Below are 18,203 nucleotides of genomic sequence, written 5' to 3'. Positions count from 1 at the left end.
GTACTTAATTCAAGCTGTTCTTGAGTAGAGACCAGATTTATAACTATTTTAGATGTCCGTTTGCAGTAGGTTATGATCTGCAACTGGGATTTCTACCATAGTGGTTGTGTAAGTAACACTGCGTGCAAAGAGCAGGTTTCAAAAACACTGATCAAGATTTGAAAATGTGTAGAATCACAGAGTTACAGAAATGTCCAGGTTGGAAGGAATTGCTGAAGATCATCAGGATCAGCTTTATGGAATTGGTGGTTCTGTGGAGGATGAGAAGCTTGATGTGAGCCAGCAATGTTCACTGATAGCCTGGAAGGCCAACTGTATCTGGGGCTGCATCAAAAGAGGGGTGGCCAGCAGGGAGATGGAGGGGATTTGTCCCACTCTGCTCTGCCCTCATGAGGCTCCATCAGGAGTACTGTGACCAGCCTGGGCACCCCAGCAGACAAAAGATGTTGGAACGGGTCCAGAGGAGGGCCACAAAGATAATCAGAGGGCTGGAGCACCTCTTCTAGGAGGAAAGACTGAGGGAGTTGCACTTGTTCTGTTTGGCGAAGACAATGGAGGCCTCATTGCAGCTTTCCAGTACTTGAGGGGAGCTTATAAGCAGGAGGGAGACTGACTTTTTACACAGTCTTGACAATGATAGGACAAGGGGGCTGGCTTTAAACTAAAGGAGGAGTGATAAGATATTAGGAGGAACATTTTGTACTCTGATACAGTGGTAGGGCACCGGAACAGACATTCAAGAAATGCTGTGGTTGCCCAATCCCTGGAGGCATCCAAGACCAGGTTGGATGGGGCCCTGGACAGCCTGATCTGGTGGCTGGCAACCCTGCTTAGTGCAAGAGAGTTGAAACTGAACTGGCTTTAAGGTACTTTTCAACACAAGCCATTCTATGATACAATTTAAAGGAGGACCTTAAATGACCCTAAGTACTATGTAGCTGTCTTGAATGTTTCCAGAAAATGACATTCCACCACTTCTATGGGCAACCTATTCCAGTGCTTAGTTGTTTTTATGGTAAATATTTTTTTTAATATTCACCTTAAGCACCTGGTGGTTGTCTCGTATGCTATCACAGTGTACCCCTGTGAAAGAGTACCCCCAGCTGGTCAATAGCTGTCTTTCACATAATGGAATATTGTGTTCCCATCGCCCTTGCACATCTTCGTCTCTAAAAGAAACTCATTTCCTTCAAACCTCTTTCATATGTCAAGTTCTCCAACTCACTGATCATCTTTATGGTCTTCCAGTGGACCCTCAACAGCTGCTTTAATGCCTCTTAAATGGGGAATGGGACCAAAACTGGTCACAGATTTAGACAAGATATAAGAAAAAAATTATTCACAATAAGGGTGGTGAAGCACTGGCACACTCTGCCCAGAGGGTTGGTGGATACTCCATCCCTGGAGACACTCAAGGTCAGGCTGGATAGGGCTCCTGATCGAGCTGTAGGTGTCCCTGTTCCTCAGAGGGGAGTTGGACTAGATGAGCTTTGAAGGTCGCATTGTGTATTTTGCAAAGATTAAAAAAAAAAAAAAAATATCTTGACACAAGCTTTATTAGACAATTTTTTAATAATCTGTCTGCTTCCTATTATTTTTTTCTCTAATTTTAGATTCGATACAAGACCAATGAACCAGTATGGGAGGAAAACTTCACTTTCTTTGTACACAATCCCAAAAGACAGGATCTTGAAGTTGAGGTACACTTGAGATACCTTTCTTTTCTAAGACATTTCAGTAGCAGGCATTTCAGATGTTACAGGCTGCTATGACATGAATGTCATATTGTGAACACTATTAATTTTATACTTGAAGAGTAGGCAATGAAACATTTGTTTGCATTTACTCTTATAAGTAAAAAAGATTGTAACCAGTCTCTCAGAAGAACATAATAGTTGACGGTTGTCATATTTATAAAATACGAACAAAAGTAAATTTTGATGTCTGTTTTGAATCTTAACAGTCTTCTCAATTACAAGCAGAAATGCTGTTATGTATGGTTGGTTTATTTCTTTTCTTATACTGAGGAAGTCTTCGCTTTATCCAAATATCCCTTTTGCTGTCAACATGCCATTTGGGTCCTTCCTCTAACAAGTCTGGGAAGTCATTTTGCACAGATCGTTTGGAAACCACAGATCAGGGATCAGTCAGATGTAGGTCTGATGGTTAACCTTCTGTCTTGCTTTTGCTGTAGAAGATGGAGATGAAGTAGGCGTGGAGCATGTTTGCTATTTCCTTCTTCAGTGTTAATTTATGATCAGGAAAACTTGGCTGAAGAACAAACTATGTTCTGTATGCATTACTGCTTTTGTTTTTAAATAAAACCATTGTTTCCTTTCTCTGAATATTTACAAAGTAAATGATGTCATGTTACTCAGCTTCTGTGTTCCTTCAGGTGAGGGATGAACAGCACCAGTGTTCTCTAGGGAACTTCAAATTGCCTCTAAGCCAGTTGCTGGAGAGTGAAGATTTAACGATGCATCAGCGGTTCCAGTTGAGCAACTCTGGTCCAAACAGCACTATAAACATGAAGATTGCACTCAGGGTACTCTTAAAACTTTTCAAATTGTAAATATTTAAGCATGTTTACAACTAATATGACTTCTGGTATTCTAGCCGTATGAAGAAGATAAGTACATTTCCTCGTGTGTGTCACAATGTCTATTGTAGAGTAAGTGGTAGCATTTTCAGTCCTCGTTTACTGTCTTAATTTAACACCTTGTCACCAGTACTTCTGAAGAAACAAACGTGTTCCTCTTTTTTGTAGTATTATAACATTGTATGTATTTTAACTGTATCTAGGTCCTTTCTCTTGAAAAGCAAGCAAGATCTCCTGATCATCAACACTCAGCACAAGTAAAAAGGCCGTCTGTTTCCAAAGATGCAAGAAAATCATCTTTTAAGCCTCAGGTTCCTGTCTCGCCACCGCTTGATTCAAGCAAACACGCTCCAGCTTCCCCAGTGGCGGACAGTGATAAAAAGACTGACGTGGCTGAAAAAAGTCAGCCTCCTAATGCGAGTCCACAGTGGCCAACAGATCTCAGCCGAAGTTCCTCCAGTCTTCATGCCTCTAACTTCAATTATTCTCCCAGCCACCTGTCAGTCAAAGAACCAACTCCTAGCATAGCCTCAGACATATCTCTGCCCATTGCCACACAGGAGCTCCGGCAAAGACTACGGCAACTTGAAAAGTACGATATTAATTACTTGTTTTGCATCAAAGTTGCTTTTTTTTTTTTTTCCTGTAGCTGACAGGAATTCAAGCTTGTTCTTTTGAGGAGTGGAGCTGTTGGACAAAGACCTAAACTACAAGAAACTGATAACGATACACTCACGTGCTAACTTGTGTGCGCTCTCTTCTTTCGCATTGATAAAGTGAAAATTGAAATGGATAAATATTACTCATTGTGTACTTCAGCTGGACCTTACTGTAAATATGCTTTTTTAGAGCTAAACGTTTGTTCTGCTTTTTCCCCCACAGCGGAACAACTCTGGGGCAGTCTCCATTGGGACAGATACAGCTAACAATTCGGCATAGTTCACAAAGAAACAAATTGATTGTGGTGGTGCATTCCTGCAGGTGAGCATCAGAGACCAAATTTTATTTCTGTGCATGTTTCTTTGTAAACGTTAGCATAGCTGGACTAACTCTCTGAAATTGTTTGATTTTGTGGACCGTCTTTGTTGCTTTCAAAATAACATGCTGGCTCTAATTATGAATACTAAGTTATACAGAGATAGAGTGGTAAAAACTTTGTTGAAGACTGCCGTGATTTTTTTGTTTGCCTCTATTAGGTTGTAGTTTAAGATGGTGTGTAAATTTCCATTGGTAATATCTAGAAGCTTTACAAAAGAGCCTTGAGTTTTTCATAGAATAACAAAAATCAGGCGATTTTTGGAAAGCTATGCCTAAATGCTGCATTGGAATTTAAGAAACGAATTGTCAGCTCTGCTGTCTGCCTACAGTTTTTCTGATTTTGTACAAGTCACTGCTTGGCATTTTTTTTAGATTTTTTTTTTTTCCACTGCTCTATGTATGTGAGATTGTAACCAATCTGCCCAGACAGGATGTTCCGCAACTGATTCACGTGCTTTATTTCTAGAGATTTCTTTCTTTTTCCAGCAAATTTGGTACTTGATGGATGAGAAACACCAAAAATATATATGTGGTGATGAAAAAAGTTTAAGTAAAGCATGCTAAATTAAGAGATAGTAGTGTAGACATATTTAGCAGTGTTTCATTTATTTTCTAAAGCATTTTTCCTTGCTTTTCACTTGTCACAGAAATCTAATAGCATTTTCAGAAGAAGGATCTGATCCATACGTTCGAATGTATTTATTGCCTGATAAGAGAAGATCAGGAAGAAGAAAAACACATGTATCAAAGAAGACATTAAACCCGGTGTTTGATCAAATGTATGTTCTAAATTGTGTGTGGTAGTTTTAGATCATCTAATCATAAAGCTGACAAACCAAGGCTTCTCTACTTACCTAAATGTGTGAGCTGTTGGAACTCCCAGTTGTCACCACCAAATTTGGTCATACCTTTTCCTTCAGTTGTAATAGCTCTTCCCATCTTCCTATTCCCTGTTCTCCCTGTAGTCCTGCTCACTCTGTTACCAGCCCCTCCTCTCTTCTGCCTTATCCCATGCCTGTTACATGCTGTTTGTGCTGGTAGCTAAGAAGCAGTGTGCTGTCGTTGGGCAGATGGTCAGCTAGAGGCTCTGGCAGGTGTACCTGGTAGTGCAATTCACTCCTATTTATTCCAGATAGGTTTTACTGTGCTCTTCGAAGTAAAGGATATTGCAAAGCCATAAAGCTATTTAAGAACTGTACTGAGAAACAGATGTAGATTGTGGTACAGTCAAGTGCTAACTCTCCATAAGTTTCAGATCTAGAAAACGAAACACATTCTTCCTTAAAAGTTAGAAGGTTTCTTTAGTGTGAAAACGAGCTCTAGAGGAATGAGGATCAAGGCCAATTAGTTTTTCTTTTCCAGAGAACAGTGGTGCTGAACTGTCAAGACATCAGGATGCCTTTGCTTTCTTTGCTTTTGTTCTACTGCTGGACAGAAGTCTGTAACATCTGATGTTGATGTCGATTGAGTATTGATAATGATAATAGCATAGAAGAAAATGTTTTGGCAAAATTTGGGGATTTTTTAGATCTCGTTTATCTCAATTTTTTTTTTCTTTTTCTGTGGTTTGCCAAAGGAGATGGTTTGATTTTCATCTGAATTGTTGTTTAGCTTTAGGAACTGAACTCACACTTAAGTTACAAAATTCTCTCTAAAACATCACTTTGCCTGTCAGATTTGATTTCAGTGTTTCCCTGCCTGAAGTACAGAGAAGAACACTAGATGTAGCAGTGAAGAACAGCGGTGGTTTCTTGTCCAAAGATAAAGGGCTGCTTGGCAAAGTAAGTTGAAAATAAATTCCTTTCATACAGTATGTTGCTGTATAGAGACTAAAATCCTCTTGTGATATGAGCTTGTTAGTGTTGACTGACATAGTGGATTCAGGTAGTAGGCTTTTAAAAATGGCTTAGGTGTCAGGCTTCATTAAGGGAAGGAATAAATTGCAGAGGATGAGAGGACAGATATCAGACTGTGGGGTAGTAATCTTTTAAAGAATGGTAAGTTTTGAGGCTGGCAGTAACAATAAAGCAACCCTGCATGTCTGATGTAGTAATTATACAGCCAGAGAAAGAAAATAACCAGTAGAAAACTAGGGATATCTCAGAAAATGGTCTGACAAAATTGGTAGTCTTGAACGCAGGTGGCTCTGACGTTTTATTTGCAGTAGCAGTGAGAGGATAGCTTTTGCTTTACATCAAACAACAAAGACAAGCAAGATTACACATTGTCTAGAAGCACACAACACATTTAGCTTTAGTAATTAATACTCTAGATTGTGAAATCCATGAAAAAGAACTGCTACTGGAGACTTTCCCAATACCAAAATCAGCTATTGTGTTTTTGCCTTGCATTCTGTAGACACTCCTTAAATCACTCTATTTCCTATGCACATGATCTGGGCATCCAAAAAGAAATAGGAAGTTCTTATACCCACGCAGATTGCTGTAATCAAGTTTTGTAAAGAGGATAAGATGGACCAGAACTGTGGTCAGTTCGTAGTGAGTGGTATTCTTAAATTTTTCAGTTTACGAGAAAGACTGTTAGCATAAATACATCATCTGATTGCTGTATGCCTTGTTCAGAAGTCACTACTTAAGGATGCAGATTTTTAGGTCAAAGCTAGCAATTTCAGACTTTACTACAAGTCTATAGTTGACAGACATCTGTGATGGAAGACTGTAAAGTATATTTGTTAATGGCATTACTTATACTGTAGTTCTGAGGATTTTCAAATTTAGTCTTCAAAAAACTAAATAGAATGAAAGACAGAATGCATTAAGCACAAATTTAACTTTCGTAGGTACTGATACCTCTGACATCTGAAGAACTTGCTAAAGGCTGGACCCAGTGGTAAGTGTAGTATTTCCTTTATTAAGAATATTACCTACCAATAACTGGTGTGTTAATAATAGTGGTAATAACATACGTTTTTTAAAAACAGTTTTCCTTTGTTTTTTAAGGTATGATTTAACAGAAGATGGTACAAGACCGCATGGTGCGAGCTAGGCCCATGGATGCTGGCAATTCCCCACACCTACTTATGCCAACCTTTATATATTTTTAAAGCATTGTTCTCACAGATGTACCAATATTATTTTTATAGCTTTACCAATTTAGTTGTTAGACACATCCCCAGTAATTTTATAACGCTCGGCTGTTTTATGTAGACATATCCTTTCTCATCGTTAAACTTTGTATTTTAATTTGCTCAACAATTTTACGTGTTACTGTCATGTGCAATAATACAGTAATGTAACCTTCTGTGTTTAAATTGATCTTTATGGCAGTTATACCTATTAGAAAGTGAAAAGATGTTCTGCTGTTTTCCTGCCTTGTTTTATATCTCACCAAGATATGCTGTACTGTGTAAATATATACTATTTTTTTATAATTCTTTCATTCTGGTTTGAATTCAGAAGAAAATTGGATAAAGGATATAGATATTTTCTTGTAAATGCATGTTAATTTCTTCAAATGAATCTCTTTGTCTTTGCAGCACAATGGTCTTAATGTTTATCATTTTGTGATAGTCTTCAAAAACAAACTGCAGAAAACCCTTTTTACTTTATCATGCTTCTGGCCCGGCGTGGCAAATTTAAAATATACAAAACATTAACATTTTAATATTTATATATAAATATATTATTCAAAAAATCACGCTATGGAATATTATAAACAAAAATGAAAATTCTATAAATATTGTATAAAAAGAGGTCCATGAATCAGTTTATAAATTTGAGCTTTCATGTAATGGAGTAAACATTACAAACAGTGGAGTTTTATTATGCAGGTTCATTGGGTTTTGTTATTTATTCCTGTACTCTACAGGACTAGACACACTGCAGACATGAGAACAGGGCTTCGTCTGTATTACAAACAAAATCTCTAGCTATTCAGAACTGTCCTTACTGCCTTGTTTCTCTGATAAGGTATACAAATCAGCTTGCATTGTAAGTTCATAGTGGGCATATGTACAAAACATGTTATTTTTATTATACAGTGCTGTGCTAAATAGTTATTATGCTATACCTTCTCTAATACTACAATGGAACACCAATATGTAAGAAAGTGTGAAACTGAGTTGAAACTGTCTTTACAGTTGCCTCACTGCTACTTAGTGTGTTTGCTGCATGGAGTGGTCCACACAGCTTTCTTGAGAAATCATGGCATTGTGCTGAAGCATTGCCACAGCCTGCTGCAAGATCAGCAGTGACACAGTTAGCACAACCTGATGAAAGTAGACAGTTGGGAGTTGAAGGAAGAGTATCAGCCTCAAGAGCTGAGCTCACAACTCTAGTTTTATGAATTAAGGGGAATTTTTTTGTAACCAGAATTAGTTTTCTCAGACTGTTATTTAAAAAAAAAAGTGCATTATGAATCCAAGAGAACAGTTCAGCTCTTTCAGAGCCAGCAGCCTCCTTCTTGGATGAGTATGCAATTAGACAGACAAAGTATGTTATTTAGTTTAAGATTCTAGAATGATCTCTCAGCCAAGAAAGAATTTTAAAGCAGAATAATAAACTCCTGAAATTAGCTTTATTGTAAAAGTACTGACAGAACCTTAATTCTAGATGTAGAATATGTCTACATGACTAGATGTACCAAAGTGCCTACCATAGATGTAGCTTTTTGTCATTTTCCAGTTTAAGAATTGACTCATTTCAGTTTGTCTGAATTCAGTTTGATATGAACATTTGTCACATGACATACATACATCTCTATACAGTGATGGCCTTCTTACTGTCACATTTTGAACAAGACAATTTTAGTAAACAAGCCTGATTGTAAGAAAACATTTATTTTTGAAGGCTTCACTCTATATCAGAATGTATGAGTGTCTCTACATATGTATATACTCATGTGTTCATATTGGATTCTCTTTGCTAGTTCTCCATTAAAATGTTAGGAATGGAAAGACAGAATGATTGTTAATGCAGTTGAAATGCAGAGTGAAAGCTGCTGTAATTAAGAGATGCACATGCAGTCGTTCAGCACAGTTGTCTTTGCCTTGGTTCAGCCAGAGGTAGACGGACTTTGGTTCTGCATCTTGGCCAGCGACTCACCAGAGTTTCATCCCCAGCCTACAAGTAAGTCATTAGACTGATGTGGTGTTTCAAGCTGTAAGTGAGGCGTGAGGACAGATGCTAGATGTTTCTGCACTTAAACAAAAAGGAGTGTGTATTTTGTCTTCTGAAGTCTCCAGAGGAAAAGATGCAGTGTTTGAGTAAATGCAAGGTGATACCACAAAGTGAAGAAGTGAATGAATTATACAGGATAGGTTTTCAAAATAGCTCAGGACCCCACATTAGAAATAGGATCTCAAGAGAAGTGCAGTTCCCAATTAGGAATCTAAAATAGATATATATATATTTTTTGTAATTCAACAAGATTAATTCCAATTGACAGTAATCGTTTGTGGATGTCAAACTATTTAGAAGTGTTCTCCGCTGTGAATTTGAATCAGAATATAATTGGCGGTTCTAGATAATGGAATCAAACCTCTGTATCATAGTTACCAAGTTCTAAGTGTTCTGTTTGTATGGAAGAAGTAAGGACAAACACTCTTCCTCTGGACAGATATTGCACCTCATTATCAATGTGTTTAGTATCAACTGATATCTGTTCATGTAGTTCTTGTTTATTCTGTGCCTTAAAATATGAACATATGAAGAAGTTTAAGAAGTGGCTAAAACTGAGCTTTGTTACCTGTATGTACCGACATGTTCTCTACTGCTGAAACTGTTTTTAGAATAACTGCTTCACTGATGAGAAAACCAGCTCTCTTTTACCGCAGTAGTATAAGCCAAACTCAGATCAGCATGCATATCACATGAGTTTGGAATAAAAGAATTTTAATTTTGTCTTGAATCCTTTATCAGAGCTGCAGCTAATGGTGAGAGTTGAATGAGAACAAAGGGTAATCAATTTTGTACAGATTGCCTTTTTTGCTCATGTAATTCTACATTATGATGCATGTATTTATTCAATAAATGGTTCATATGGAAGTCTGTGTGTTGCTTCCCTCTACACACACACACACACCCCTTTATTTTCATATTCCTGTCCTATTTGCAATATTACAAGAACTTCTTATGCTCTTCAATATAGACATATATACCAAGCACTCTAATCTCGGTAGCCTTGCTCTATGGGCAGATTGTTAAATTTTACATAAAAGAAAATGAAGTGAGAAGTGCAGAATCATAGAATCATGAAATGGTTTGGGTTGGAATGGACCAATCCCGTGTGGTGGGCAGGGTTGCTGCTCACCTGATCTGCCTGCCCAGGGCCTTGAACACAGCCAGGGATGGGGCATCCACAGCTTGTCTGGGCAGTCTGTTCCAGTGCTTCAAAGCACGCTGAGGAAAGAATTTTAACTGGTAACATCTAACCTAAATCTCCACACTTAGATAAAAGCCAGCGCCCTCCTCCTTCCTGTCACTATTGGATGTGTAAAAAGCCTGTCTCCCTCTTTTTCATAAGCTCCCCTCGAGTACAGGAAGGTCTCCCTGCAGCCTTCTCTCCTTCAAGCTAAACAACCCCAGCTCCCTCAACCTCTCCTCTTACGAAAGGGGTTCCAGCCCTCTTACCATCTTTGTGGTCCTCTCCAACAGCTCCACATCTTTCTTGTGCATGGAGACTCCAGGCATGTAAACAGGACTGGGGCCTCGGAAGGGCAGAGTAGAGGGGAACAATCCTCTCCTTCTCCCCGCTGCCACCACTCTGGCAATGCAGCCCAGGATACTGATGGTCTTCTGGGCTGCAAGCACACACTGCTGGCGTGCATCCAGCCTTTCATCCATCAGGACCTCCCAGTTCCTTCTTTTCAGGGCCGCTCTCAATGAGTTCTTCTCCCAGTCTGTACACATACCTGGGACTGCCCTGGCCCAAGAGCAGCAGGTTCACACATAAGAATTAGTACGCTCAGTTTAAGTGCTGCTTTTTTTTTCCCTCTTAATCAATTAATTAAATTCACAGAATTTTACTACTTCCTAATAATTGTCATGAAATATGCTCTCAAAAGGACCTGGAATTGCATGTAATTGCCTTGGATTTAGAACCATCAGATTTCTCCATGGCATTCTTTCATTCCACCTGCTTGGAAATGCACATATTGGAAGAAAATACAGCTATGTACCTGATAAAGTAGAGAAGTGCCATTGGATCAGCTTTCTGTTGCAGAAAAATGGCTGTAGAAATGACGCTGTTTGTATTGAGTAATTGTAATAAAAGCCTCTTTCCTTAAACATCTGTTTTGGACCATCCTTTATCTTAGAGCAGTATTTGCCAATATGGTTACCAATAGAGTCGTTTAAGGTGTTTCACGGCTAAGAGCTGATTCCAAAATTGGTTCCCTATACTTTAATTATTTTATTTATGTATATTCTCCTCCAGACAAACTGATGGTACTTCTAATATTTGGTAGAAAGAACCAAAGCTTACGGTGGTTCCCAGACCCATTTGTGGCTGTAGTTGGCCACTGAAAGATTTGAGCTAGTTAATAACAAATACTGCTTTTATACAGGTTAATGAAGTGTCTAATCATTGTATGCTCTTCTGCTAATTTCTGAAGGTTACAGTTAGGCTGTCAATATTCTCTGCCATCTTCTGAAATACATTATTTGAAAATTGCAAAGCAACTACAGTAAGAAATTCACTTTTATTTCTTTCAGTGTTATGCAGTGAGTTTAGCTGCCAGATTAGACGGCAGCTCTGGGAGCAAAGTTCTCTAATCTGTATTCATGTGAGAGGCGATGCTCTCTGTTCTCACCATCTGCAGGGAATACTGCTTGCCAGTCACCTACGGTGGGATCCAATTTGAGCAGAATGCTGCAGATCTGTTTCTTCAGTTGCAACTGAAGTGAAGCCAGCATGTCTTCCCCTTGTTCCTCTGTGTCCTCAGTAGCCACAAACTTCACTGTAAGGCCTAACAGCCACCCTTCTTCCCTTTAAATTCCATACAGACACAAGGACACACAAGGCTAGTCAAGATCTTTTCACAGTAGGTCTGTATGTGCCCACATCCCAGGGGTGGTTCCTGCCTGGAGACAATGGGATGCACTCCTGATCATGCAACAGCCCCCAGAGATGGTATGCAAGAAGTGACCGTCAGAAGAAAGCTGTGATGTCCCAGTAACCCAACTGTCCCAATTTCATTCATCAGGTGTGTGCTGAGAATCTGCTGGGTAACTGGGTCAACTTGTGTTGTTGTGTTGTGTTGTGTTTAAGCAGTGTAGTTGCTTTTAGCACACGTTACAGCTAGATAACCTGCAGAGGTCCCTTCCAACCTGAATTATTCTATGACTCTTCAGTACATTTTTAATGCTAAGATCAGTAAATTCATTCTTGGGCCTGTGCAGCAGGTCTTTGTGGGTATTTTGCTGCCTGTCCCCAGGCTCTTGGAGCTGAGCATGTAGCAACCCTGAGCACAAAAAAAAAATGGGGAAGGTTGCAACCTTTGATAAGTGAGTGTGCAAAAAATTAGTAATTAAAAATATTATGCACAGAATTTCAGCTGCAACACAGATAATGCTGGCAAAGCAACAGCTGTCTGCAGGTACTGCATGAAGATCATTAATTCTACCGGGTGGCTGAGGTAGGATCCCTAAAACAAAACAGGTGCTCAAATTTAATAGTCGTTGTTTCCAACACTGAATTTCAAAACAGGGTTTTTTATTCTTCAAATGGATTTGCAAACTCATGTGTTATTCTACAGATCCTCAGAGACTGACAAATGAAGCTTACCAAGCACTTCACGCAGTTTAATAATTTAATACTCTTCAAGACATTTCTTTGCAGCCCTCAACATAGGAGAAATGCTTCTGCTAATATTCAAAGTACTTTGCACGATCCCTATTTGGTCTCTGGAAGTTTAGTTCACGTCACTACATCGCTGTGTTTTCAAAGTAGAATTGCTAAGGCCCGTGACGAGTGCAGTTTAGTTCTAGGTCATAGCTTTCACTGTATTTAACACACACTTTCTAGCTCCGGTTATTGGAAATGTAAGAAATGCTTATTTTTTTAACATAACATATTTTTTTTACAAAGCATTTTATCTTTGCTTATTTTATCTTTCACAGTGAGTCTTTAAAGTTTTTGGATTTATGGACATGGTATATGTTTTTTTTTTTTTCTCTTGAAAACACCGTTACATTCCTCTAGATGGCATTGCAGACCCTATTTTGAAAAGTCTTTACTGCCCGTTCACTTTGTTTCTTGTACAGTAGTCAAGTGGTCTGCATCCTGGGCATCTTCAGGAGTGGAGCCTGAAGTCATCCTAGCTTAAAAGCAGTGAACAACAGGCATACTTGCCATGCACTCCTCTCTCTCTCTTAGCTCTGGAGCAGAGCTGATACTTAAAGAATTGATTTTCCTCATGGGATCTGAGTGCAAAAACTTGAAACCAATCAGAGGAGACAGAAGTCAAATTACAGTTTAAAACATGGGAAAAGTCCTTGACCGTCACACTTGAAACATTATCAATCCTTAGCCATTTATTTCTAGGGGTTGAAAAACAAGGCTACAAACTCCATTCTGCACAATAAACATGGGAAAAAATGGGCAAAGACAAAATTGTAATAGAAAAATACATCTTACAAAATGATTTTTGTTTAAGGACACGATCATAAAATATGCCCAGTGACACTGCCAGGAGGTCTTGTGATACTAAACCTGTTAGATGCACAGAACAGGAATAACAGACAGGTACGTCCAAACAAGCGAGCTTGTAAGCACTTCTAAGTGCCTGACTCCAGCCACATCCCCATGGACTGGTAGAGCCCTGAGCAAGCAGTACAGACCCCTGAATTCCCTATTTGTTTCCTTGTGAAGGAAACTGGACAGACAGTCTGCAAGAACAGTGCAATGGGCTTTGGTTAGGCTCCTGATCTGGGTCAGGAACATGGGGAACACTTGTGTCTCAGCCTTGACAAAGCCAAACAGTGATGTGAAAGACAAACGCTGCTGTGTTCTGCAACCAGTTAGTATGCTGTGTATATATAGGTAGATCAATAGATATGCACACACACAAATATAAAAACAACTACGAACAAGTAAATCATGCCTGGCCTGATATTTACACAACATATTCAAGCTTTGTACTGGACAGACGTTCCACCTGATAATTGCATATCAAATTAATCACATATCTTGATGATGCCTCTCTATCACACTGAAACCTAAAAAAGCCTTAACAAAATCAGTAATAACAGTATTTTTTGTACTTCAGAAATAATTCTTCTCTTTATCCTCATAGGCTAAAATATCTGAAGGGAGAGGAACACTTACCAGAGCTGCTGGTCTCTAACAACTCAGGATGTTACATTTAGGAGGGTGAGAGTAATCTAGGCAACAGCAGATGGAAATGGAATGTTTTACATCTGAAATAAATGACAGGTAAGTGTAAATGTACTCATCAACATATAATAATCTGAAAGATGTTGGTGAATTTATGCCATAAAATGCTGTAGTAATCCTGAAAGGTAATACTTTTTATATTTACAGTAGAATGGATTTAGCCATGCAAATACTCCAAAGATAGTTTCTTTTTGAGGGCATTCTACAGCATTTCAGAAACTACAGCTCTCAGCCACGCTGTTCCGATTATTTACCAAAGTATTGGAAGACAAAAAGATAAGGGCAATGAAGGCATGTAAATGATTAACAGCACGCCTCATGGATGAGCAGATTCATGGATACTGTCTTATCTATATCGTATTACATATTCAATGAAAAATAGTAACAATTCTAATAGGTTAGCAGATAATTTGTACAATAATATCATTGGAAGTTATTATCTAGAAAATAACATTGTGAATCTAAAAAAAGAAGAATAAAGATGTCAATCTGACACTCAGGGGATTACTTGCTTACTTCTTCACAAGCATTTATAATGTTGTTGCATACAGGTTAGAACAGAATATTTGTGAAGTCCAAACGGTGATATTCTCCTGAGAGGCATCTGTAATTGAGATCTCTTACACAGGCTACCAACAAGAATAAAGACCAGTTTATGAAGCGGTAGCACAAAAGCAAATCTTTATTTGCTGTTGCTCAGCAACCATGTGTGGAAGGCCTATTTTTCATTTTTGCCTTAACTTGACTTGACAGGAAAATGATAATAAATATGAGATTATTATCAAAGGGTATAGATTATTTTGAGCAGATGAACAGACATGTCAAAAAGAAGCATGTAATTTGGTACTCGTGAAAGGGAGAACATTAGAGAAACTGAAAATAGGGCTGTAGCTTCATTACCAGCTCGCAGCTCAAGCACAATCCTTGAAAAAAACCAACACAACCCTATTCTGCCTCCGTGCTTTTAGACGTGGCTCTTTAAAATGAATCAGTGTTACTCAGCCCGTTGTTACCTGTGTCAACTTTTAGTTTCAAGACCATGAAAAAAATCATTCTGTGGTTGCTATGCAACACAAATTGTAAGCTGGAATATGTCTTAGTTCATTTGCTAAATGGATAGGTGCCCGACTAAATAAACTGTAACCAGGTGACTAATGCAGCATCTAATTAAAGGCTAATCAAGGTATTAATGAAATATTCAGTCCACACAAGAGACGTGATAAACAAATCCATCAGTTTGTATCTAAAATGTCAAAGATTCTTAATGTATGCAAAAAATTAAACATTAGCACAACACATAAATGTCAGTTTTCATACTTCTTTATTTACTTTTTCTCCTCAACAAGTATAATTGCTCATACAACTTATTTCAAGCAAACTGCTTCACAGGCTTCTTGCACTTAGCTGAATAAGTGCAAAAAGCAGCTTAAGAAACGAAGTCAGCACCATAGGATCTGAAACATGCCTAATGCCCGATCCTTTTCTGCAGAGCAGCAAAACTTTCCCTTCTTCTTGTCCTCTGTTTCTGGAAGGCAACACCTGCTGACTGTTCCCTGCTGGTGGGGATTAGGCCTGGTCAGATCTGCCTCTCCTGGGACCTTCCTCTGAATGCGGGGTGGTTGATGTTGGTATTTGCCAAGTGGCCTTTTCCACACTTTGAAGACGATGAGTCTTCGCCTACATGCAAAATGCTGTGAGGAGGCATGTGCTTCTTTGGCTTCAGTCAGAGCTGAGGAGTGGCACTGAACAGTCTGTGTACAGAGAACTCGTTATTTTTGTTGGTCAAGAAGATGAGTTTTTTGGCTGCTAACACCTTCTGGCATACTGTCCCTTCCTTGAGTAAATCTGATTTCATGATCATATCCATATTGCAATTAATGTCACCTATTCCCCAGTGGGTGTTTAATCTCTGTCTGGCAATCCAAATTACTTCAGAAATTGTACATGCACTTGGCTGCTGATTCAGGAAATGAAACCATATTTTATCTTTGTTTTCAGTAATATTAGTCATCTGTTACATCTTAAACCTATACAGCACAGCATTAATTATATGGACTAAGCATATAATAAACTATTTCTTTACTTTTTAGTCTTCAAACTATATAAAGACACATAAATAGTTTGCTCAAAAGCTTAAAAAATGTCATGGGATAGGTCAGTCAATTGACTGTATGACATGAAATGTTACAATCTGTAACTATGTACTCAAGCTGTGAGAGGCAGGGATATTACAGATGTCTGCAGATGTAAATACTACTTTTTAAAAGTGATTTTTTGCACATAATATTAAATGGAACCTGGATCAGATCACGTTCTTAAAAAATCACAATCCAGAAAAGTCCTGCCAAATGTAGGAATTTACGTGGAAACTGTCGTTTTTTTTGTTTGTTTGCACACCGAAACAGTGTCTTCTCTTAGGTTAACAGCAGCAGGGTGAGAGGTGGTGGCCTTAAGTTGCGCAAGGGGAGGGTCACGTTGGATATTAGCAGAATTTCTTCTCAGAAATGAGTGGTGCTGCAGTGGCACAGCTGCACAGGGAGGTGGTGCAGTCACCACCCCTGGAGGTGTTCCAGAACGGTGTAGATGTGGCACTGAGGGAGGTGGTCAATGGGCATGGTGGGGGGGTTGGTGGTTGGACTGGATGATCTTAGGGGTCTTTTCCGACCATAACGATTCATCTGCACAGAATTCCAGTCAGACATCTAACTCTCCCGAACTGCTGACACTGAGAAATATTACGCTACTGCAACGCAAAATCGAGAACTATAAATTAAGCCCTAAAAAATAGAGTGATTCTTCTTGGTTTGCAGAGGAGCTCAGAAAAAATGGAACGGAGAATATTACAAAATTTGAAAGCTGCTTACGCTTAATTTGAGGACCCGAGTCCAGCTATGTCTGCTCACTGCAAAGCTGGTGTGAGAGGAAACAGAAAGCAGCTATTTCCTCGTCAGGTAATAATAATAAAATTCTTAGTCATCAAGAATATCACCTTATCAAGATGTAAATATCACCTAGCCACAGCCACGAACTCTCCATCCAGACACATGTAAAAAGGTGAAAGCGCCTTTATGTACCTGTCTAGCTTTTTATTACTTAAGCTACCGCACCGCCGCTGAGGGAGCACCGCGCTCCCGCCCGCTCGGCCACCTCTGCGCACAGCTCGGTCTGGCGGTACGCGCCTCCGCCCGCCGCGCGACGGTGTAGGCTCCAAGATCTCGCGAGACGAGAGCTTGGCGCCGCTCGCGCTCAACGGCCGCCGCGGGACTATTCGAACCCGTCAGCGGAGCGCGCGGCGCAGGGCCGGGGTTGGCACCGGCGCGGCCTCAGCGTGAGGTGGGGGCGGGGTGCCGCCTTTTCTTATCCTACTGCACAGATAGGCGGGCGTGTTTGGGAACGCGACCCCTGAGTCTATGAAGATTTCTTTCTGCGGAAGCGTTAGGTAAGCGGCCTGTGTGCCTCCCTGCGTCCCCTTCTGCTGGGCGGTATGTGTGGGCCGGCTGGGAGCCTGGCGGGCACGGCCCTCAGCTGCGCCGGAGCTGCAGCTCTGTGGAGCGAAGGCTGAGGGACGCGGACTCCCGCCCAGAGGAACGGGGAATCGTAGATGGGTGCAGTAGTGCAAAATGAAGCACCAAGCGCCAAAAAGTGGCTTGGTTCCCCCTCATCCTCGTTTGACAGGAGGAAAAGGGGTCAATATTTTGCCTCCCATATGCTTTTCGTGTGAAGAAATGCTTCTGTCTGGTATGGTGGCTGGATAAATAGGGTTTTTGTGCTGGTAATGCTATTCCTGTGTAAGGTGAAATTGTCAGCTACGGTGTTCTTCTGACCTTTCTTTTCAGGCCTTGTTTAATTAAAGAAAATATATATGAAAGAGAGCACATATGAGCAGTGTGGCAGAGTGCAGCTGTGAGTTACCCAGCGTTGAGTTGGGTAACTGATATAGTGGGGAGGGCATCTTTGATTTGAAGAGGAGGCTGAGGGGGAAACCTTATCACTCTCTACAACTGCCTGAAAGGAGGCTGTGCCAAGCTGGGGTCAGCATCTGCTCCCAGGTAACAGCGATAGGTTGAGAGGTGATGGCCTTAAGTTGTGCCAGGGGAAAGTCATGTTGGATGAAAAAGAGTAGCTGGGCACTGGCACAGGCTGCCCAGGGAGGTGGTGGAGTCATTGTCCATGGAGGTATTTAAGAAGAGGGTGGATGTGGCACTGAGGG

General features: G+C 40.0%; 2 protein-coding genes and 1 long non-coding RNA gene across 8 annotated transcripts in view; 2 read left to right on the top strand and 1 right to left on the bottom strand.

Annotated features, from left to right (window-relative positions):
* ESYT2 (extended synaptotagmin 2) overlaps positions 1 to 9,642 on the top strand; it is a 70,128-nt gene extending 60,486 nt beyond the window's left edge. For all 5 annotated transcript variants that reach the window (XM_015282152.3, XM_015282151.3, XM_015282150.3 and 2 more), the window contains 8 exons: positions 1,614 to 1,700; positions 2,396 to 2,545; positions 2,803 to 3,191; positions 3,482 to 3,580; positions 4,285 to 4,416; positions 5,313 to 5,418; positions 6,438 to 6,487; positions 6,598 to 9,642. In XM_015282152.3, coding sequence (XP_015137638.1) covers positions 1,614 to 1,700; positions 2,396 to 2,545; positions 2,803 to 3,191; positions 3,482 to 3,580; positions 4,285 to 4,416; positions 5,313 to 5,418; positions 6,438 to 6,487; positions 6,598 to 6,643 — 1,059 coding nt within the window. In that variant the 3' untranslated portion in view covers positions 6,644 to 9,642. The remainder of the gene's footprint in view (positions 1 to 1,613; positions 1,701 to 2,395; positions 2,546 to 2,802; positions 3,192 to 3,481; positions 3,581 to 4,284; positions 4,417 to 5,312; positions 5,419 to 6,437; positions 6,488 to 6,597) is intronic.
* A 5,655-nt stretch (positions 9,643 to 15,297) lies between these two features.
* On the bottom strand, positions 15,298 to 17,166 carry LOC112531907. The gene is made up of 2 exons (XR_003074074.3): positions 17,068 to 17,166; positions 15,298 to 15,744 (listed from the first exon to the last, which is right to left on the bottom strand). It is a non-coding gene; the product is annotated as an uncharacterized LOC112531907 (long non-coding RNA).
* A 59-nt stretch (positions 17,167 to 17,225) lies between these two features.
* NCAPG2 (non-SMC condensin II complex subunit G2) overlaps positions 17,226 to 18,203 on the top strand; it is a 37,277-nt gene continuing 36,299 nt past the window's right edge. Inside the window, exons 1-2 of one of the 2 annotated variants that reach the window (XM_040695618.2) lie at positions 17,226 to 17,432; positions 17,830 to 18,042. The gene's annotated coding sequence lies outside the window, so the exon portion shown is untranslated. The remainder of the gene's footprint in view (positions 17,433 to 17,829; positions 18,043 to 18,203) is intronic. The other variant, XM_003640678.6, reaches the window with a different exon arrangement.

This window comes from Gallus gallus, chromosome 2 (genome assembly GCF_016699485.2).
Source record: "Gallus gallus isolate bGalGal1 chromosome 2, bGalGal1.mat.broiler.GRCg7b, whole genome shotgun sequence".
Taxonomy (NCBI): Eukaryota; Metazoa; Chordata; class Aves; order Galliformes; family Phasianidae; genus Gallus; species Gallus gallus.
Note: the sequence above shows the minus strand (reverse complement) of the source record. Positions and strands in the feature narration are given on the sequence as shown.